The sequence below is a fragment of the Staurois parvus genome, unplaced genomic scaffold (assembly GCF_062004578.1).
Source record: "Staurois parvus isolate SC_StPar_1 unplaced genomic scaffold, SC_StPar_1.0 ptg001591l, whole genome shotgun sequence".
Classification (NCBI taxonomy): domain Eukaryota; kingdom Metazoa; phylum Chordata; class Amphibia; order Anura; family Ranidae; genus Staurois; species Staurois parvus.
Window position 1 is genome coordinate 169,405 of NW_028319387.1, and position 23,006 is coordinate 192,410.

Sequence of the window (23,006 nt, forward strand, 5' to 3'; positions counted from 1 at the left end):
CTAGTGCACAACAATGCCCGACCTCATGTGGGGAGAGTATGCAAGCAAAAGGAACTGATCTCATTACATACAGTCACGCATATGCCAATCAAGCTCTATGGTGCTGGGCAGTGAGCACAAGGCCCACAAGAGGAAGCCGGGCCCTCAGGATACCCTCAAAGACTGTTTCTGATTGTTTGGTCAGAGACATTCACACCAGTGGCCTGCTGGAGGTCATTTTGTTGGTCTCTGGCAGTACTCATCCTGTTCCTCCTTAGGCTACGTTCACACTAGCGTTGTGTGCAGGTGGCAGAGAGGCGTTTGGGAAGCGTTTTTACTGCTTCCCAAACGCCTCTGCCAATTCTGCACATTACAGCACACGGTGCTGTTCTAACAGGAGCGTTTGCGTTGCGGCAAAACGGACGCCTCTGGTCGAGTTAGGAGGCGTTGAAGCCTCCTATTCTAGTCTATGGTGCCACTCCGCAAACGCCCGGCCGGAACCTCCTCCATGCTCTTTAGACTGTGCGGGGAGGCAAAGAAAACCTTCTGGCAATGGTACGTATTGATGTGCCATCCTGGAGGATGTGCAACCTCTGTAGGGTCCAGGTATCTCCTTTTGCTTCCAGTAGTGACACTGATCCTAGTCAAATGCAAAACGAGTGAAAAACAGAAAAGAGTAAAAAAAAAAAAAATGTCAGTGGCCTCCACCTGTAAAACCATTCCTGTTTTGGGGGTCATCTCATTGTTGCCCATCTAGTGCACCTGTTAACTTCATTAAAACTAAAGCAGGTGGAACTGATTAAGAACCCTGACCACTACTTAACTGACCAGATCAATTAATTAAAAAGTGTTCCTTTTAATTTTTTTGAGATTATATATACATACACACAGCACACACACAGTATATTGTGGCTCTAAGCTTCTGCTTCTCTATAGCTCACTAATCTATACTGCAGCCCACATTTACCTGTCTGATGATACTGTGTGACTGGATGCTTTCTTGCCTTGACTGCCTTCATGTTACATGTGTTCCCACAGCAAACAGTGGCCTCTTCATCTTCCTTTAGATTTATTCCACTACAAGCTGGCAGACTGCCCATTTCTTTGGATGGGAGCAAATTCTTTCTAGAACGGAGGTCAAAGGTATGTACATCCTCAATGGGCACAGACTGAGGATTCAGGTCAGCAAAGGTTGTCTATGAACTCTGGTACTCCCTTCGTCCCCCAACTGCACTGTCATCATCCCTACCTGCATTCTAGCAACCAATGTCCTAGCAACCAAGGTCATGCTTGCCCCAGCATTCACAGGAAGATGAAACATCCTCAGTCCAGACCTGCTCCAGCCACACTGTAAGCCTTGCAATGGTAAGGGGAATTTTGATGTAGGGATGCAGACTCTGATGTAAAAGACACACTGATACAAAGGACACTCATTCATAAAACAGATTTTTTTTTCTTCCATCCCATGAATAATATTCTAGCCAACCAAATAAATGCCCAAGCACTTGATGTGCCTAAACACATTTGAAAAATGCAGCTTAGGTACCTGATTGAAGCTGCTTTTCTCCTGCTTGGAGAAAAACTTTGACAAAAGCCCCAATGTGAATGAAGCCATCTCTCCAAGGTCTGTAAACAAGTGTATCAAAAAAAACCAATGCACTACATCAGTGTCCATTTCGAACAAATTAAACTCTCATTACCGAATCACAATTTAAAAACATACACAGACATAAAAAAACAATACTTGGTTTTAACAAAGATTTTTTTTTTTGTTTTAATATTTTCATATATAAAACAGAACCGTACATCTCTTAATAAAAACAATTTAGAATGTATACAACATACACAAGTAATATACAGCTTATACAGAATTGATCTTACAATGGATAAGGCATTCGGTTTCTTACCAGAACCATAAAATCTGAGGCCAATGGGGTTTCTTCCTAACATGCACATCTGTGGGCTGTTTTCAAGTACGAGTTGACAGGAATAATCTATCCTACAATCGAAACAGAACTCGGCCTTTCAGTTTGTGTCTTAAAGAGGTTCTGTAGGAAAAAAAGAGTCAAAACACTTTCCTCTTACAAAGGTGGGTTGTGTGATTTTAGGGTCTCACCTCTTTAATTGCCAAAGAGCTGAAGGCTGCTTAAAGCTTTCCAAAAATAATCCAGAGAATGGTCCTTGCAATAGAATACTGAAGACTTGCCTTACCGTAGGTCCTCTATCCGGCTGTGGGGCCGCGTTTTGCGCGGGCACGAGAGCCCATTTATTTGAATGGACGCCCGTGACACGCAGGAAAGAAGTCCCTGCACTTCTTTGGAAAATGCAGCCCGCACGGGAACCTCGGTTCTCAGTACGGTTGCGTTTTCCAGTGCAGGCGGAGTGCCATTAGAACTATTGGTACCCGCCCGCGGGGCCGCATTTCTCCGCGGATCCGCAGCGGCACCACCCGCATAGATGTGAACCGGGGGTTACTGGCAGGTGGCAATTCCGATCTTCCTTGTTCAAGTGGTATAGCCACCGACTAAAGCCAGCCATAGATAATTCAATCCATGTATGGGCAAGGCTGATTGATCTTGGGTATAACCAGCATGTTGGGTTTCTTGCATGTGATTCTTGCCAGCAGCTCCAACCCGTGCCCCCCTGCCAGGAGAACAGAATAGCACCAGGGGAGGGACTCCCCCCATTAATACTGTGTAGATGGGGGGCATCAAACTATTTTTTTTTCCTGTAACCCTGCAAAGAAAATTGCATCATCTACGGCCTGTCTAAAACTTTACAGCGGGAATGGGGTGGGGTTTAGGAATCCGACACACCCATAAGTGTGTCTGATGCCTAAACCTTCCCCCTCTTCCCACTGTGCTCAATGATTCTTTCTGCTAACCCCTAGCCCACTACTATGTCCTATAACCAGTGGAGGCCTGAGGCAGGTGCGGGGGGTGCACGTCGCACCGGGTCACACCGACCACACGGGTTGACACCTGACCAACTCTACGAAAAGGTAAGTTGTAAATCAAGCCGACGATCCCCGCAGGATGGATCCGATCCATCCTGCATGGAAAATGACTTGTCTGTCTTTGTAACGAAGCAGAAAGAGTTTCGTTTTGTAGGGCTACTTCACAGACTCAACGGAACACACTTGTCATCTGTTCTGGGGGCAGCTCGTTCGGTTGTGGCCGGGCTGGTGACAGATGCCACACGTGCGCGCTCTCTTGGCTGTCGGAGCTTTGTCAGAGTTATCGGTTCTTTTATTTTTCTGACCAAATCCTCCTCTGAAAGTGGTAGGAAAATCTCCAGAAGGACCTGTGAGAAAACAGACAGGATGTTGGTGAGATGCCAATACCCAATACTTTTGCAGGTAAGTGGGCAGCATAATAAAGGCCATTTAGTTCATACCAGCAGCATCTCTATGGCTGTGATAATACATTGACACACTTTTAGAATTGTTGAGGGTCATTCTATTTAGCCAGGTATAGACAGAACATGGGCCCATTTCCTATGGGTTTCTCACCTGGAGGGACGTTCTCGTCAGCCCACTGGAAGAAGCCACACTGTTGCTCTCTGGGTTTGGAGCAGGTGTGGAACTGTCTGCCTTTGTTGGAGCCATCCTTTTGCACAGTACGAGTAATGGCCGGCTGATTGCACATGCACTTGGTCTGTCCTCCCAAATCCCTGCTTCCTCCTGCCGTTCTAAACCCTTCGGAGGCACTGGAACTGTTGAACGAGGTTGATGGACATCCTGCAGACACCTGCAGTAGAGGGGGACTCCTGCCAGCCCCGTTTTCCTGATCCGCCCACAAAAAGAAGTTGCATTTTCCTTCGTTGCATTTGTAAAACTGGCGCCCCTGGTTGGGTCCCTCTTTACGCACAGTAAGCTGCACAGCACCGACACCACAGTTGCACACCACTTCATTATTCGCAGGATTTACACTGATGGGTGGCGCACTTTTCTGCACCGCTGGTGTCACCAGTTGTGTTTTTCGCTCTTTTTTTGTGGGTGGCTGCCTGTTTTGGCCGCCTCGGCCATTGGTCATTCGGTTACTCGTCTGGTTAACCTGCAGGTGGTTGTTCTCACGGGGAGGGCCAGGCTGGGGTGCTCTGCTGCCACCCTGTAGATATTTCAGATCAAGGATTTCTCGAAGAGTTTCATCACAGCCACCAATACAGCCCACAAACTCCAGGGGCATCAGAGGGGGGACACTGCCACGTTTAAACTTCAGCTTCAACCTGCAGAAGAAGCAACAAAATGTCAATTAATAAACCTATCTGTAAAATGAGAAAAGTTGCTATACACAGAGGGATCTGCTGGTTTGCAAAGAAGTGATCAGACCCCTGACCTCATGTAACATGCTCATTCAATATTCCATATGTAGTGAGATCTAGTATGCCGTATGGATGAGCGTTTTATTTAACTAGGTTATTTCTACTCTTTATTAGGAGATGATGAACGGTCAGACAATCCGTTTGTTAGATGACACTTTTCTTTTTTTTTACCCCACCTCATCCCTGGATTCATCACCGCAGGTCCACCATCCACACAAGGGAAAGCTGCCACAATTTCACCAAAAATATTCAGTGTGTGAAAAAAGTTTCATTACGGCAACCTGTCATGCGAGGGTTTGGGGATGTATTAAGATGTTAAATAGTACTGCAACTGACCACGAGCGCAAGGCAAGAGGGGTAAGAGCACTGCCATTGACTACCAGGTGGGGGGGTTGGTGTCACAGATACCAATGCTGGGGGTTATTATTGCAACCACCAACCAAGAAAAGATTACAAAAAAAAGTCAGCAAGGTTGCAACCACCAACCAAGAAAAGATTAAAAAAAAAAAAGTCAGAAAGGGGGCAAATACTTTTTCACGGCACTGTACATATTGTCACAAACTTAATCAGCCATTGGTCAGATAAACTGCATGCGTGAGAGAATCCTGCTAAATCCTAAAGAAGAGTTTATACAGGATAGAAAGGTTATCATGGAGATGGGGATATTAATCCAAGCAAAGTAAACAAGTACATGTAAATCACACTGCGCCTTGTTCAATCAGATTTTGCTTTCTTTTTTTCCCCCTATAATGCACTGTGAAAAAAGAGGAAGCACATGGCTGCTAAGGGGACCGTGTTCTTTGCGCTGACAAAGTCTGGCTTCTGCTAAACGTTGTCCATAAATGGATAGAAATTAGTCTGGTCCCTGCTGAACCGGCCGAATTTCAATCCGTCTATGACCATTCCCATTGGAAAGGAGACAATCTAGTCTCCTGCCGAACAGGACTGCTGGAGATTTTGTGTCCAATCACATGCAGCCAATCGTCTACATCACTGATCAGTGTACTCCGACGGTGGAAGAGTCCGCAGTCGCAATACAATAGCGCAGCATGGAGGATTTCCCACATCCACCTCAAATGTGTGACTGGGGAAATCTGTTCAATTTTTTTTTCTCAACCTGCCTGCTGGCCAGGGTGGATAAAAATCAATGATTTAAAAAAAAAAAATCAATTTTTTTGATTTAAATCGGATTTTTTTTATTTAAATCTGATTTTTTTAAATAAAATGCTTTTTGAGGAAAATATATTACCATCCAAAGGTTATTCCATCATGAAATAAAGATTAGTTTTTTAATTATGTAGAATAAGGCTGTATATGTTTAATTGTTTTGGTAAATAAATTCCATGAATCCATTCACAATGTCAGGCTCTTCCAGAGGTTTTTGTTAGATTATTGGGCAGTTTCTCTGCCTACAAGATATTATCACAGATGCTCGGTTTACTTTTGCAGTTCTCAAAACTGAATTTGACTCAGCGGAGATCACATGCCTCTTCACAGCAAAAATGTTATAACATGAGCAGAGTTAAGAAAAAGACCTTCATCCTAACTTCTACAAACCTCTGAATACAGAATCAACCCCTTCAGTGCTAAGGTTCAAGAAGTTCAGTGAATAGAAACAATATTTTTCTGATTGTTTGGAGTGGAATAGATCTGCACAAGAAGAAAGTGAAGCTAAGTGTGAGGAGGAGGGGGTGACAGTCTAAGTTTCCTAAAATATATATATTTTGTTTAGCCAAATTAGTTACCAAACATGGATGTTTAAGCAAATCACATCTGCTGGAATGTTATTGTTTCAGATGAATAAATCTATTTAAATTGTTATTATTACGGTAATGATTATTTTTCTCCTTCCTAAATACAACAGAAAAGTTGTCCAAATATGAATGATTAACCTATTAAACTGGGGATAAAAAAACGAATATGAAAAGTTGTTATTCTAAAAATCTTCATCTACTTGTATATTAAAGTTATACCAGCAAGAATTAGTCTTTATGTAGAAAACTAGGATTTACATCAAGCCTTACTGACTAGTGATTTAAATCAAATCCACCCTGCCGCTGGCTGAGCAAAAAAACAAAAACAAAAAAAAAACGTAATAATGCATGACCAGCTTTAGTTAGCTGAATGTACCGTATTTTTCGCCGTATAAGACGCACTTTTTCTTCCCCAAAACTGGGGGGGAAATGTCAGTGCGTCTTATAAGGCGAATATGGAGCGGCCGGTCCGGTATTTCCACCGCGGCCGTGTCAGAATACCGGGCCGGCCGCTCAGCTCTGCAGCGGGACCTTACCTGTTCCTCTATCCAGCGGCGTGCTGTCTTCCAGGCTTCTGTAGTGTGGGCATGACAGCCGGGTGCCCAGTGCGCATGCGCGAGAAGCGGTGCGCTTTGTGAATGGTAAGGCGGTACCTGGGACACATGACAGATCCCAGAAGCCGCTGGACCAATCACAAAGCGCAAGTGCTTCTCGCTCATGCGCACTGGGCACCCGGCTGTCATGCCGAGCGCCATTACAGAAGCCTGGAAGACAGCGCGTGGCTGGATCGAGGAACAGGTAAGATCAAACAAAAAGTAAGTAAAAGTAAGTAAAAGCATCCCTGTACTGTCCGCAGTCTCTGGTCATCCCTGTGCTGTCCGCAGTCTCTGGTCATCCCTGTGCTGTCCGCAGTCTCTGGTCATCCCTGTGCTGTCCGCAGTCTCTGGTCATCCCTGTGCTGTCCGCAGTCTCTGGTCATCCCTGTGCTGTCAACAGTCTCTGGTCATCTCCTGTACTGTCCGCAGTCTCTGGTCATCCCTGTGCTGTCCGCAGTCTCTGGTCATCTCCTGTACTGTGTCTGCAGTCCATTAGTTCAGAATTTTTTTTTTTCCTGTTTTCTGCCTCTAAAACCTAGGTGCGTCTTATGGTCAGGTGCGTCTTATACGGCGAAAAATACGGTATACTCACTTGTGGACTGGATGAGGTCTACACACATCACACACACTATCATCCCGTGACACCTCCAGAACAAAACTGGGCAACCAGATTGTCGTTTTACAACTGGGATAACCCGTACACGAAATGTAGAACCTTAATGAGAAAGAAAAGACAATTTCTATCAGTGAGGAAAATGAATTCTTCTGTCAGGAGGTCACCTGATCAACATCATGAGATGTCAAACATGGCTGCTCCTTTGCCCTCACTCACCCTCCATCTCTCTTGGTCTTCAGCACCATATCCCTGCTACAGTATGGACATTTTCGTATAGGCACTGGCGTTTCCGCATAGATCTCCTGCTGTTGCACATGCTCTGCTGCCTGGCCAAAGTACTGAGACAGAGCCTCGTCCAGCCTGTTGAGTGGGAGCACAGAACCAAGTGCGTTTGGTTAGCATACAGCAGAGCCACTGTGACAGAATGTATAATGTTCTCTTAAAGTGGACCTTTAAATAAAATTTACAAGTCTGCAATAATAAATTCCTGACATTAACAGTCAGTGATTTTGCTTAGGCTGAGATGATGCCATCATTGTCAGAGGATGTACTGTGATCTCTGTGAGAGGTAATAAATAGCTGTCAGTGTTACACTTACACATTAATTATCATGAATGCGCTTTGACATGAATTGTACAGGAAGTCTGGCTACTTAAATGTGTATTTCTAGGGAAAAATCATAATAAGTACATATCTGCAATACATTCTATATTCCTGTGTTTTGTCTCTTTAATTACACTGCAAGTACAGGAAAATACCGGTCGATCTGGCAGAAATCCAGAGTGCTGCTAACTTTCTGAGAAGGCTGACAACACAGTGCCTCTGGTGCACTGAAATCCAAAGCAGTGTAGTAAGGGAGATGAAGAGAAGGGAGAGAAAAGGAGGTGTTCTGTAGCTCAACAGGGTAGGGCATTGCCTGGGCAGGATTGACGACGACAATTGGGATGTCAGTACAGCAGAGCAGGGGTGTATTTACCACAAAGCAAACAAGGCATTTGCCTAGGGCAGCATTTTTCAAGGGGGGCAGCACTGACCCTAGGAAGAAGGGACACACACGGCATGGGAACCTGGTGGGTTCTAATAGAGGTTGCAGGTTTCATGACGGTGTACGCACAGCCCGACTCTCATTCCCGGGGATGTCCGGAGCTATGAAGGTGAGTGTCTCTCTCTCTCTCGCCATGGGGGACGTTGGCCGACCCCGGCTAACTACTGGAATCCCCTACTCCCCCAACCACTCCATCCCCCACAGCTAATTTCCTCTTGTACCACTATCTCCTCCCTCCTAGATTGTAAGCTCCCAGGATCAGGGCCCTCAAATCCCTCTTGTATTGAACTGTATTGTTACTGTACTGTCTCCCTCCATAATGTAAAGTGCTGAGCAAACTGTTGGCGCTATAGAAGTCCTGTATAATAATAATAAATGGGGGGCAGTGGCAGTGGAAGGCTCTCGCGGGTGGGACTCAAGGGTGTTTGTGGTCAATGTCAGGCTCTCTCTGCGGGGGGGGGCGCCAATTTTTGTGTTGCCTAGGGCAGCACAATACCTAAATACACCACTGCAGCAGAGGCACTTTGTTGTCAGCTCAAACAGGAAGTTAGGAGCTCACTGGATTTCTGACAAATCAAAATGTATTTCTCTGCACTTGCAGCATTTTGCAAATGAACAAAAGGAGAAAAAAAGTTTCCTGATAAATAGGCACCATCCCCAAAATATGGAGTTGAATATAAAGAAAGGGACCCCCTAAATTGGTTGGGACTTTGAAAGCATAGATACATAGATTGAATTAAAAATGCGAAATCTTTATTTTGTCAAATTACAAAGTTACATCATAATTTCTATGTGTGTAATTTGACAAAATAAAGATTTCACATTTTTAATTCAATCTATGTATCTATGCCTTCAAAGTCCCAACCAATTTAGGGGGTCCCTTTCTTTATATTCAACCCCATTTTGCAAATGAAAAGCCTAGAAAAATGTGCATGTATAGCAAAGATGTCATGAAGATGCATCTTTTTATTTGGCCTAGACATAGTACATTAACTGAAACATGACATATTCATTGATGGACACTATTAGGCCTCGTTCACACCATGGTGCAGAGACGTCAGTTTTTCTGCATGCGTTCTGCAAGGGCACAACAAATCAATTGTTCTCTATGTGCCCTGTTCACATCACAACAGTAGTATCACTTGCAGATTTTTTTCAGCAGAGAACTTTGCAATGTGTATGTAAACTCACTGCATCACGCTTGAAAACTGATGTCTCTTCAAGTGAAATCTGTGCATCAGTTTCCATCAGCTTTTCTGCACTCATGGTGTGAACGAGGCCTTAATGAATCTTAATTACAGGCTAAACTCTTTTAGGCTAGGTTCACACCTATGCAGTTTGCGTTTTATCTGTTTCTGCAGTGCGTTTTGCTTTTTTGCTGCATTTTTTTGTTACTTGTTGCTGGGCAGATTAACTACTTGCCGCCCAGCCACTGTACATATACGGCGGCAGGGCGGCACTTGCAGGCAAAATCACGTTTTAAAACGTGTGTTTTGTAAACAAACAGGGGGCGCGCGCGAGGCGCGCCGCCGCCCTATCTGTCCCGTGGATCACCGCCGCAGATGTCAGTCGCCGGGTCACAGCCGCTCCTTAGCGGCTATGTCCCGGCGATCGGCGGTAAACAGTGACAGACAGCACAGCTGCAGTAGCTGTGCTGTCTGTCACTTCCCTGTCAGCTCGAGGATGAGCTGATCGAGAAAGAACAGTTTCTCTTTCTCGATCAGCCTTGTCCCGCCCAGTACACACCCCCGCCCCCTAGTAAAACACTCCCCTCACTCCTATAACCCTTCCCTGCAAAATAAAAAGTTAACCCCTTCCTCCCCATTGCCATTAGTACAGTGTCAGTGTTTTTTTTTTTTTGCACTGATCGCTGTATTAGTGTTTTTGGGGACATCAGTGACCCCAAGTCAGTACCCCCCAATGTCAGAATGTCCGCCGCAGTCCCGCCATAAGTCGCTGGTCGCTGCCATAAGTCCCTGATCGCCGCCATAATTCGCTGATCGCCGCCATTATTAGTATAAAAAAAAACAAAAAACTAAAAATCCCAGTATCTTTCCCGCCATTTGTAAACGCTATAACTTTCACGTAAACCAATTAATTTACACGTATTGGGTTTTTTTTTAGCAAAGACATGTCGCAGAATGCATTTTGGCAGAAATTTACGACTAAATTTGATTTTTGCATTTTTTTTTACTGGACATGTTTTATAGCAAAAAGTCCAAAATATTGTTTTTTTTCCCTCAAAATTGTCAGCCTTTTTTTTATAGCGCAAAAAATAAAAACCGCACAGGCAATCAAATACCACTGAAAGAAAGCCCAATTTGTGGGGGAAAAAAAGGATGTAAATTTCATTTATGTACCATATTGCATGACCGCGCAATTGTCCGTTAAACTAGCGCAGCGCTGTATAGCAGAAAAATGGCGTAAATTGCAGTATCTATACCATAGTTTGTAGACGCTATACCTTCCACACAAAGCAATCAATATACACTTATTGGGATTTTTTTTACCAAAAACATGGAGCAGAATACATTTTGGCCTAAATTTATAACCAACTTTGAGTTTACTATATATTTTTTATAGCTGAAAATAAAAAATATTGTTTTTCTTCAAAATTTTTGGCCTTTTTTTGTTTATAGCGTGAAAAATAAAAAGCGCACAGATGATCAAATACCACCGAAAGAAAGCTCTATTTGTGTGAAAAAAAGGCCGTAAACTTCGTTTGGGTGCAGCATTGCATGACCGTGCAATTATCAGTTGAATTAGTGCAGCGCCGAGTAGCAAAAAGAGGCCTGGTCATTAAGGGGGGTAAATCCTCAGGAGCTCAAGTGGTTACAATGCCAAAAGCATCAAAAACGTGTAAAAAAATACATAAAAAAAACAAACTACATGCTTTTCTGCAGTGTCTTCGTTGAAGTCTATAGAACCAAAAACACAACGTTTTGCATTTACAAAAATCCCTGACCCTTTCCAAAAAATGCCCCGGGCGAAAACGCAGAGATGTGAACCTGTCCCATAGAAAATCATGTTAAACTGTGCGTTTCTGCAAAACGCAGCGAAAAACACATAGGTGTGAACCTAGACTTAGGCAAATCAACCTGGAATGCAGGTTTACTGTCCTATTAATGTACACATTATTTAGAAGAGGAACTCCGCTCACATGGTGGCTTTGGCTGCAGCCTCTATGAAGACCTGCTTGTATTTCTGCACTTGTTGTCTCAGGACGGTGAACTTGTCCTTTTTTCCTTCACAAATGAGCTTTAGATCCGCCTCCAACTCAGCTCGAAGGTCAGGCTTGGACATCTCGAAACCCATGGAATCGTATCCTAAGCAATGAAGAGGGATAGCAGGTCTTGTGGATGGAATTGTAACTGCTAATAAGCTTTGAATAATCAAACAATTTTGTTTTGGAAGAGCAGAAATCCAGGGCTTACCCTCCACCAAGCCCATCCCTAGTTCTCCTGGAAGGAACCTCTGCTCTGGGGTAAGGCCCACGTACATGCGTGACTTAATGGTCTCAATGTGCTCTGCATGGGTAGCGTCAGTCCCTGCAAGAAAAACAAATACTAATATAGCATACACATCAGCCACTAAAGATGAACAAATACAATACAATCCTGGTAACCCTGCAAGAGGAATGTGACTTCTAATGATCAGAGTTCTAATGAGAAGACCTCAGAGTGTTGTTGTGTGAAGCTGCTATTCCTTCACTGTGTAATCACAGGCTGGGGCAATCTCCATTGCAGGCTGTACTGCTGAAGTGCATTATAATGCAGGGAGGCTGGTCCTGGCTGTTCTGTGCAGCACAGGTTTCTACATCACAACACTGGCAGAACAGAGATGCAATTTTTTGATAGGTACAGGATTTCTGATATGTGTATTTAACCACTTATCATGAAGTCAGCTTTAAAGTTTTTTTTTTTACAGAACCATTTATGGATGTATCATATATAATAAATCTAAAAGGTTTATTATTTATGATTCTGGACTTTCAAGGGTGCTTGAGGTGACTGTAGCCGTATTAGTGCATCTGCGACAGGAACAATTGAGTACTGTCCATGATACTTTTTTTTATTTGCACTAACATACAATTTTGAGGACAAGCTTTCGGGGAATGTCCCCTTCTTCAGATCTAAGCAGTACTGAAACAAAGATTTAGCAGAATGTTAGAAGAGATGTAGGGATGGGAAAAAAAAAACAAAAAAAAAAAAAAACAGAGATAAGACACAGCAAAAGCAAAGTCTGGGGGGGAGACAACACTAGCAGAGGCAGTCATGCTTCAGCTGATAGTCATAAAACTGTTGGATAATGATTGAGGAATCAAATATTATTATTATTATTATACAGTATTTAAAAAGCGCCAATAGTTCGCTCAGCGCTGTACATTACAAAGGGGGACAAAACATGTGACAGAACAATACCAATACAATGCAAAACATGAGGGGATCGAGGGCCCTGCTCTTTGGAGCTTACAATCTAGGAGGGAGGGGATAGTGGTACAGGAGGAGATAGCTGTGGGGGATGGAGTGGCAGGAAGAGTGGAGGAGGTCAGCAAGTTAGCAGGTGGTGGGGTAGGCTTCCCTGAAGAGATGGGTTTTCAGGGTGCGCCTAAAGGAGAGGAGAGTAGGTGATAATCTGATGGGTTGGGGCAGGGAGTTCCAGAGGATGGGTGACACCCTGGAGAAGTCCTGGAGGCGGGCATGGGAGGAGGAGACCAGGGAACTAGAGAGAAGGAGGTCTTGTGAGGAGCTGGGCGGTACTTGGATATTAGGCAGTGATGTAGTTCGCGGCAGTATGGTGGACGGCTTTGTACGTCAGTGTTAGGATTTTGAATTTGATCCGTTGCGCAATCGGAAGCAGGTGGAGGGATTGGCAGAGGGGGGTGGCGGAGACGGAGCGGTTGGAAAGGTGAAGGAGTCTGGCAGCCATATTCAGGATGGACTGAAGCGGGGATAGCCAGCGGCGAGGCAGGCCAGTGAGGAGGGAGTTGCAGTAGTCCAGTCATGATATGATGAGGGAGTGGATGAGCTGTTTAGTGGTTTCTGGAGTTAGGAACGTGCGGATTTTGGCGATGTTGCGGAGGTGGAGTCTGCACGAGTTTGTTAAAGATTGGACTTGGGGCTGGAAGGATAGGTTGGAGTCCAGAATGACACCAAGTACTCTGGCCCATATCCAAATTCAGGCCGTTATCTCTTGTGTCAAATAGAATTATCTTTCTTAGTTCAAAAGTTTTTCTTTCCTGAATGGATTTGAAATTTCCTTTAAGAACTAAAATATTGAGATCTCCCAAAGTGTGTTCTGGTTGTGCGAAATGGTGTCCCACAGGTGTGCAAAGGTCTTTCAAGGGTGAAAGTGGGACTTTGAAGTGTCACATAGGGTTTTATCACTATTTATTATTGATTTATTTTGGATACCAAATTTATATCACAGTCAACATTTATGGATGTAATATATTCATAAAAGGGTTACAAAATCTTTGTTAAATTCCCCAGGGGACCAAGTGAATGTAGCACCTGGTCCTGCCCTGATCCATGGCTGCACTGTACATAAAAGCATATTTTTTTTTCTTTCTGCTGGCTGTCAGCTGCAACCCAGGCTGAAGCCCAATTTATGGGTGTTCCTATGGAGAAACTAAAGCAAAGCACAGAAGCCAACTCCAACATGTGTGTGCTGTGAAGTACCAATAAGTACTGCAGCGATGCTCCTATCCCTCTGCTGTGATGAATGACAGAGCTACACCACCATCTCTTCCTCTGTGTGCTGTAAAGTGTCTCCAAAAGTAAAGAGAGCAGTGATACTCCTCTCCCCAGTGTGATGGATATCAACGTAGTCAGTGCCATTTCCCCTCTGTTTGCTGTGAAGTGTCTCTAAAATTAACAGTGCAGCAATGCTTTCCTGTCTGACTGCTGCGGACAATTCTGCATGTTAGCTATAATTACATACAGGTGTCACACTGACAGGTGATGAACGACAACACTGTCAAAACCCCCTATGCTTCATGTGCGGGGTCACTCGAACCTAATGAGATATTCGTTTCCTTCTGAGCAGCATGATCAAACAGCATTGGGGTGAGGGGGCCACACTGTCGACCACGCTAGCTCAATAACTACAGCACAGATCAGAAGCGCCCCAAGTGGTACATTTACTTGGTTCCCTAAGGCAGGGGTGGGTAACTGTGGCCCTGCAGCTGTTGGTGAACTACAAGTCCCATCATGCCTCTGCCTTTGAGAGTCATGCTTGTAACTGTCAGTTTTGCAATGCCTCATGGGACTTGTAGTTCTACAACAGATGGAGGGCCACAGTTGCTCACCCCTGCCCTAAGGGATTCAAATATTTTAGGTTGTAGTGATAGGTCTTCGTTAGGCTGCAGAACCATTTTATATTTTAGAAAAAAGTGAGAAAGAGCAACATATTTTCATCCTCGTGCGTGAATGAAGAACAGTTTGTATTACAAAAAACAGTCAACCTTCCCATTATAGCAAGTTGAAAAAGAAAAGAAAAAAGCTATTTGGTTGCTTTGTTTTTAGAAGAAAAAGAAAAAGTGTTGTTCATCCTAGACACTCTTTTTAAAAATGTCAAAGCGCTTCATACACAGATTGTTTCTAGGATCATTCTAACTGAATCCTGCCAGACACAAAAACAGACACTGCAGTGTTCTTGGTAAGACATAATGTTACAATTGGATTGACTAGTTTACCTATTCCATGTTTCTCCATTAGAGATATGAGATCGGCTTCTGTAAGCAGCTGCGGTGGGGAGGTCTCGCCATCTACCATCTCCACCATGGTGGGCTGGAAGCTCTCACCCATCTCATACACAGGGATGACCTAAGGGAATAACAACATCACACCCTATGTTTAAATGTCAATTTTTCTATAAAGCCACCACAGCTAATTAGAGGCTTCCCCATTCTAGGAGCCCTCTTGGTGATCGGAAAAAGAAAGAAAAGAAAAAGAAATGTTCAGGTGTTATGCTATGGATTTTTAGAGAACTTTAGAACTCTGCCCTCAAAGTGGATCTGGACTCAAAAAGGGAAGATTTGCCATCTTACAGACGTCTAGAAATGTTAATTGTGCATAAGAAGTATCCTGAAATAATTACCTTATGGCCTGAATTCTTCCTGAAAAATAGTAAGGCACTTACCACCAGGGGCGGACTGACAACTCATGGGGCCCCCGGGCAACAGGGGATCGTGGGGCCCGTGTCCTTTCCCACACTCAAAGCCTATAAAAAAGGTACCAGGGGCATTTCATGGGGCCCCTTACTGACCCCGGGCCCTCGGGCAGTGCCCGCGTGCCTGAATGGTCAAGATCGCCCCTGCTTACCACTCCATGAGCCTTATAATTCAGTGTAAGATCTCCTAGGGCACTGCTGCCTCTGACTGCTAGTCTCACCAGATTTGACTATGTCTGCTGTGCTGTGCACTGTTCTCCTTGGTAGAGAGGAAGCTGTATCTGAAGATCTTCAGTGCAAGAATCTCTCTGCTCCTGAACTTTCTCACTTCTCCTACTGCTTCTGATCACCAGTCATAAGGGGGCAGCTCTGACAATAGGAAAAGACCCCTGTCTCTAGAATATATCTATCTCTAAGTAAGTGCACAGTGTAGAACAAGGCAAGGTAAGTCAGTAATGGGGAATAGATCAGCTACAGGTGGTCCACAGGCAATACAGATGGCTAGTTCTTGGCTCTTGCCTTGCATTTTTTGGGCAAATCTTTCACAGTACAGGCCCTCTTTAACTTCCCCAGCTTGGGCACATTACATGGTCATTGCAAAAAAGCCCCAGCAGTAGGTGTGAGACCCTAAGGTAGCCAGGAACAGAACTGGGAACTATGGAAGACCTTGGCAGGCCTGAAGAGGTACAAAAAGCCTCTTCAGGCCTGCCAAGGTCTTCCATAGTTTACTTTGACTGCTCAACACCACCAATAGCCAAAATACTGATTCTACACGGTCTGACCCTCTACAACAGTGTATATCTTCCAGTCGGGTAATATAGCACTGCACAGTGGTTTCATTGCACCTGAATATGATGGTAATTATCATACCGCTGTATGAGTATCAGCATTACATATACCTTTGTGTTCCACTTGTCGTACGGATAGACATCCAAGTAATTTCTGGCGATAATCATCAGCCCGTGAGCCACAAACCTCTCGGCACCGATGTCGATCTCCACGGTGGTCTCCTGCCCCTGAGCATCCTGGGAGCAGCAGGCCAAGAAATGGCGCACAATGAACTCATAGATCCGCTGCTCGTTTCCCTGAAAGCAGAGATGTCAAATAAAACCACTTGCAGGCTTCTGGAATGATACTGCTGTATTCTTTTCTTCTCAAATCATTACCATTCTGATGAGAGTGAACATATAACCAGAGGAGCTGTCAACTTCACACAAAAGTCGGCTTGTGTTCTCAAAGGTCTTAAAGTATATCTAAAGCCAAAACCTTTTTTATTTCTTTTTTGCAGGGAATGGTTACAAATGGGTAACGGTTTCCCACTGGGGAGATTTCCTTTCATCTCCTATTCTGTACACAGAACAAGAAGTAGAAAAATCTCCCTTGGATAGATGCCACTGGACAGGTGTCCCCGTTGGGAGATTTCTGCTCTATTCCAGTTCCAGCGACAATTGTAACATGTTGGATTTCCCATCACCTTCTGCCCATGTGACAAGGGTAATTAGGAGGGTGAATCTCTGCAATGGGGACACAGGCAGCAATTAAAACTTGATAGGGATGCCAGTACATGATTCAAATGTGAAGACGATGTAGTGTTTTATGTAATACATACTGCATATGTACACCTCTCCTGTGCTCCTCCATCTTGTATGAATAAAAGAATTTACAAAGGAAAAAACCTGATAAGGAATTTTAAGCTGAAACTCCAGCCTTCCCTTCAGTGCCGCACAGCTGTACTGGCTGCTTTCCTGTACTGAAATTGTTTCCTATGATTTTACTGAACACTGTAAGACTCTCATGGTGTGAGTTAGAAGCTGCAGCAAGTCACATACAACCAACCTCATTTCCTCATTGGAGGACGTTCAGCATCATCTAGCAATTTCCTCCCCATCCTGACTGCCTCTGGCCTGCCACATTCAATCAGGGAGGTTCAGCCTCACACATGAGCATTACCTAGTGCAGTCTGCATTCAAATGCAGCCTGACTAGAAAAGTTGATCTCTCTAGGGCAGGGTGCCCAGGGGTGCCTTGAAGTTTCTACAGGGGTGCCTTGGCATAATGTCTAAAAATTGCTCAACAGTTGTATACAAGCCAACGGGTGGATCAAGACTGCCTTTTAGTTACACAAAGTCACAGGTTTTCATTGTGCACCATTACCACCTTCTAGCCGCCGGCATCCTGACAACTAATGACATCATGAGCTGATAAAGAGGATGTCGCTTGCTTGCACAACATCCTAGTTTGACCCTCCCCCGCCCCTCTCCATCAGTGCTGGGGTCACATTAGCTCAGTGATGGAGAAAAACTGAGGGAAGAGAAACATGGGAATACTAGTCAGTACCAGTTTGCAAAAGTGTATTTGCTTTGGAAGAATAAATCACCTCTAACGTTGGGGGTCCTACGTGTGTGGATGTTGCTGTGTTACAGAAAACTATTAGAATAGTTTTTCATATTTTAGAATGGGGAGCCTCAAGACTGTCCATATTTCTAAGTGGTGCCTCAAGACTGTCCATATTTTTAAGTGGTGCCTCGGGACTGTCCATAATTTTAAAGGGTGCCTCGGGACTGTCCATAATTTTAAAGGGTGCTTCGGGAGTGTCCATAATTTTAAAGGGTGCCTCGGGACTGTCCATAATTTTAAAGGGTGCCTCAGGACTGTCCATAATTTTAAAGGGTGCTTCGGGAGTGTCCATAATTTTAAAGGGTGCCTCGGGACTGTCCATAATTTTAAAGGATGACTCGGGACTGTCCATAATTTTAAAGGGTGCCTCAGGACTGTCCATAATTTTAAAGGGTGCCTCGGGACTGTCCATAATTTTAAAGGGTGCCTCGGAAGTGTCCATAATTTTAAAGGGTGCCTCGGGACTTTCCATAATTTTAAAGGGTGCCTTGACTGAAAAAAGGTTGAGAAACACTGCTCTAGACTGACATCCACCCACTTAGCCATTAATACTTTATATATAAACCTTTAACAGTATAATTTCTAATCACTCAGTTACTGCATTTGTGTCTTAGTACGTTTGGATTCTACCAACAGAAACCCCTATTCTCACCTGCAGGTTGCTGGCGTACTTAGTAGGGTGGATGGGGGGATGGGCCTGATCTGATTTGTTCCCGTTCCTAGGAGTTGGTCCACCCCTCTCCAAGATTCGTTGTGCAAAGCCACCCCACTGAGGGTCCTGTGTCTGCTGCTCAACCAATGGCGTGAGGTTTAAGTCCTTTGGGAAAATGTTGGTTTCTGTTCGGGGGTAACTGATATAACTAGAAAAAACAAGTAATAAACAAGCTTGTTAAACTGTTCATGACCAGATGTCACTATGGAGCTCTAAAAACTCTGCAAAACCCTACTCCACTAAAGCTACTGTTTTCCTGCCAGAGAGTACGCTACAGAACCTGCAAACATATTCTGAGCTGCATTTCAGTCTTGGATTCATTACTTTTAACCAAGATCCCACTGTACCTAGACCCCTTCACAGAAGGCCTCATTCCACCTGCAATAGATCTAGCAGCTGCGGTTTGAAGAGGTTCCATATGCTACATGGAAAACACTGGTATACAACATATATTACAACTTATCCATTGTTTAACCCCTTCATGCCTAAGGGTAAAACAAATCTAAATGCCTAAGCACAATTTTGCAACACTGGCATGTGTTAGTAAAACCATACAGAGCATCACAACTACTCTGTATATCCAGGTAATTATAACTTGTTTTTTTCAGGACAAATTGGGCTTTCATTTGTTGGTAAATGGTAATGGATATCTCAATTTTTTTTTATTATCAAAGGAAAATAGTCCCAAAATAGTAAAAAAAACAAAACTTTTTTTTAAGTTTAGCTGTGTGTTTCTTGTTACGACCATAACCTACCACCAAAGAACAACCCAAAATAAATTGTCCAGCTCTTGACGATCGCAGTGATACCATATATGTGTATGTTATTTGTCGTTTGTACAAGTAGTACAGCCCAGAAACAATAGTGAGTATTCTGTTTTTTGTTTACCTAAAACACACTGACACAGACACTAACTGACACTAATACCAATTAAAAAAAAGGAAAAAAAAATCCTGACCTTTGACCTTGACCCAAACAAAACACTCATGCTGGCACTGAGCTAGATCAAACCTTGAGCTAGGTATTTTTTCTCTCTTTTTTTTTCCCTCTATGCCAGGAGTTAGAGAGATACATTGTATCTCTCTCCTCCATTCATAGAGAGAGAAAAAACAAGGAGGCCGGGCTGTACAGTGACTGATCACTGTGACAGCCAATCAGAGGCTATCACTGCAATCATGTGACCCAGAATTGGGAGTCCCGGGTCCTGATCGTTAGAACAGGACCCCGGGCTCTCAGTGACACCCCGGTCTTTGTGCTGGGAGCGCACTCCCAGCACAAAGACAGGTACACAAATATGCGGCCCCACAGAAAAAAGCCCAGTTCTGTGGGGCCGCATATTTGTGTGATGTTGGCGTCAAGGGGTTAAGAAGGCAGCCTGTTAATAATGCAAAAACAAGAAACAGAGGGCGCACCAGCCTAGTGCATTACCATCGTGATGACTTTATTAACATTAAAAGAGCAAAAACAACATCAGTAATAGGACACATCAAACTCCATAATGAATGAAACCGTCCGGTCTCTTAGACCATTCCAGTGCAAGAAGGCCTTCCAAAAGACTGACGCGTTTCGAGGGGTGATCCCCTCTGCCTCAGAGTCAGGTCTGGCTTCTGGAAGGTCTTCTCACACTTGGGATTCGTCTAGCAGATCAGACAGTTTCATGTTCATCGTGGAGCTTGATGTGTCTTATGACTGATGTTGTTTGTGAGTATACACCCGCTCTTATAATATTAATTAAGTCATCATAAAAGTAATGCACTAGGCTGGTGCACCCTCTGTTTCTTGTTTTTGCAGTATTCATTGTGGGTTTCCCCGGCCTGCTAGGGGGCAGAAAAGCTGGTGCCAATATTGGATCAGTTGAAGATTTTTCTCTTGAGGGCAGGGGATTAGTTATTCTGTTGTTAGCCTGTTATTAATGTTTGAGAAGTTGAGATTACCCCTGCGTGTAAAGCTTCTCAGCAATTTTCATTGTCTCCTTTGCTCCAATTTTCAGTTTTCTAGAAGCCAGTTTTTCCATCTCCTACGCAGAAACAAGAACATAAAGTGCTTAAATAAAATTATATGGAAAGGGAACTTGTCATTAGCCAGACACAAGTCTCAGAGACTGAAAGCACAGCAGGTAGAAGCCATTTTGCACATTACATTTATCAAAAAATGAGTTGTAGCTGACAGAACAGAGGTCAGTGTTATTTGGATGAAGAAGACAAATTGTACCAAGCAAACGGAAGCATCTGGAACTACTGCAGGCTTGTGCTTTCTGTATGATCAGCATGTGAACATTTTAACTGGACCACAGCACAACTATATCAACAAGAAAATTGTTAAAACAAAGCTAATACACAAAGAATAATGCACAGTTGAAAACTTGCCACCATTTAAAGGGAATACAAACTCAGGTTTAGTTAAAGTAGATGGAAAAGCAATACATAAAAAATGTAATCACAACACTTAAATAACTGATTAAAACCAATCTGGGGAGTTAACCAAGCTTCCTGCACAGTATATGGGCGCACCACATTAACTAGACCTGTTTCAGATCCATCTGCACCAGATTCTATTTCATAGTAAAAAATAAACTAGCACAGGTCTGCGCCTGATTAACAGAAGGAATATGACAGTTTTCTATATAGAAAACTGCCACAGATTCTCACCCGATGCGACCTTGTCGTACAGGATGTGAGCTGCCAGTAGACACCTTACAAATCCCTCTCTCTGCTTGTGCAGTGAGTACACAGCACATGCAGAGACTGCTGAATTAACAACCCTTTTCCTCCCTCCACTTTGAGCTAGAATGGGGCGTGGAGATGGGCAGAAAGGTCAGAGCATGCAGCTCCAGCTCTCCTTTCTATGTGCTGTGTCTGTCACAGCCACAGAAAAGATCACTCCTAATTAACAAAGGGGCTTGCACTTTGCTAATTAGGAGCATCTGCTCCATGTTCCAAGTTTAAAAGAGTGGTGCAAGCGTGTGCTCTTTGTTAATTCCCCCCGTTGTTTTAGTTGAGAAGGAGGAGGAAGAGGAAGAGGAGGAGGAAGAGGCAGAGGAGGAGGCAGAGGAGGAGGAAGAGGAGGAGGAAGAGGAGGAGGAGGAGGAAGAAGAGGAGGAAGAGGAGGAGGAAGAGGAGGAGGAAGGATGAAGGAAGGAAGAAAGAAAGGAAGGATGAAGGAAGGAAGAAAGAAAGGAAGGATGAAGGAAGAAGAAGAAGAAAGAAAGAAGAAAAAGAAGAAGAGGAATAAGGAAGAAAAAGAAGAATTTGTTTATGTGTGGTCACAGAGCCACAAACCCTACAGGTAACAATCAGTAAGTCCAATGTAATGTCCAGGGGTGGACTGACAACTCATGGGGCCACGGGCAATAGGGGATCATGGGGCCCCTGTGTCCTTGCCCAAAATCAAAAAAGCCTATGAAAAAGGTACCATGGGCATCTCATGGGGCCCCCTACTGACCCCGGGCCCTCGGGCAGTGGCCGAGTTTCCAAATGGTCAGTCCGCCCCTGGTAATGTCCAGACGTACTCCAAGGTCTCATTACATCTCCCAGGAATCGTCACGATACACAAAGAAGCAGCAGGGGCTGTTCTAAAATTGTACACCGGTATGCATGTGCATCAGGAGAAAGCATCTGACTACCATAGACTTCATGAATGAATGAAAATCAGCTGAAGGAGCTTTCAGCTCCCAACAATGCTGAGGTGCTGTTCAACTGCACTGAAGTAAAAAAGAGTGTTGTTGGCAGAACAACAGAATTCGCTACTTAGACAGGGAACTGGCAGGATCAAAAGGTAATTACTAGGGAAGGGCAAAGTTAACATGAAAGTTTGTAAAATTTTTAGAAAGCACAGACCAATTTTCATTTCCTGGTTGGAGATACACTTTAGGAGCAGAAAATATCTATTGTTCATTAATGTACTGCTTTATGCAATGCCTTTTCCAAATGTATACCAGGATAATTAGCTTACATCTTACATACCACAGTGTCCAGGGCCACCGGTCTCCATTTGCTCTTTGGTTTGCTTCCAACTTGAACAACCGTGGCTGTGGGATCCTAAAAAAAAAACATCAACATTTCGAGGATTTATGTCTAATGTCTATGATCTCACTAAACTGTGGTCTGCAAAGATCCCCCATACCACCACCACCGCACACATGGCACTACTTGGTCTGCAAAGATCCCCCATACCACCACCACCACCGCACACATGGCACTACTTGGACCAAGAGGATGCATTCATATCCTGTAAATGTGTCACTGTCAACAGTACTGGGCAGAAAACTGCCTGGATTTCGTACCTCCATGCAGATCTGGTATAGAACAAGGCATGCCGTGTGGTTGAACAAACGGTTCCTCTTCCAGCTGAATTCTACGTTCCCATCTTCATGTTCATGAGTCACTGAGCAATACAATTAGCATAGAATGAGC

At 44.0% G+C, this 23,006-nt stretch overlaps 1 protein-coding gene across 1 annotated transcript in view; it reads right to left on the minus strand.

Annotated features, from left to right (window-relative positions):
* Nucleotides 1-1,723: 1,723 nt before the first annotated feature.
* Nucleotides 1,724-23,006, minus strand: part of TOP3A (DNA topoisomerase III alpha) — a 46,565-nt gene continuing 25,282 nt past the window's right edge. Inside the window, exons 9-20 of the mRNA XM_089662952.1 lie at nt 22,877-22,977; nt 22,557-22,631; nt 20,529-20,611; nt 18,535-18,742; nt 16,386-16,571; nt 15,011-15,140; nt 11,748-11,861; nt 11,474-11,639; nt 7,485-7,628; nt 7,245-7,367; nt 3,491-4,206; nt 1,724-3,282 (exon numbers count right to left, since the gene is read on the minus strand). Of these exons, the coding sequence (XP_089519078.1) occupies nt 3,122-3,282; nt 3,491-4,206; nt 7,245-7,367; nt 7,485-7,628; nt 11,474-11,639; nt 11,748-11,861; nt 15,011-15,140; nt 16,386-16,571; nt 18,535-18,742; nt 20,529-20,611; nt 22,557-22,631; nt 22,877-22,977 (2,207 nt within the window). The 3' untranslated portion in view covers nt 1,724-3,121. The remainder of the gene's footprint in view (nt 3,283-3,490; nt 4,207-7,244; nt 7,368-7,484; nt 7,629-11,473; nt 11,640-11,747; nt 11,862-15,010; nt 15,141-16,385; nt 16,572-18,534; nt 18,743-20,528; nt 20,612-22,556; nt 22,632-22,876; nt 22,978-23,006) is intronic.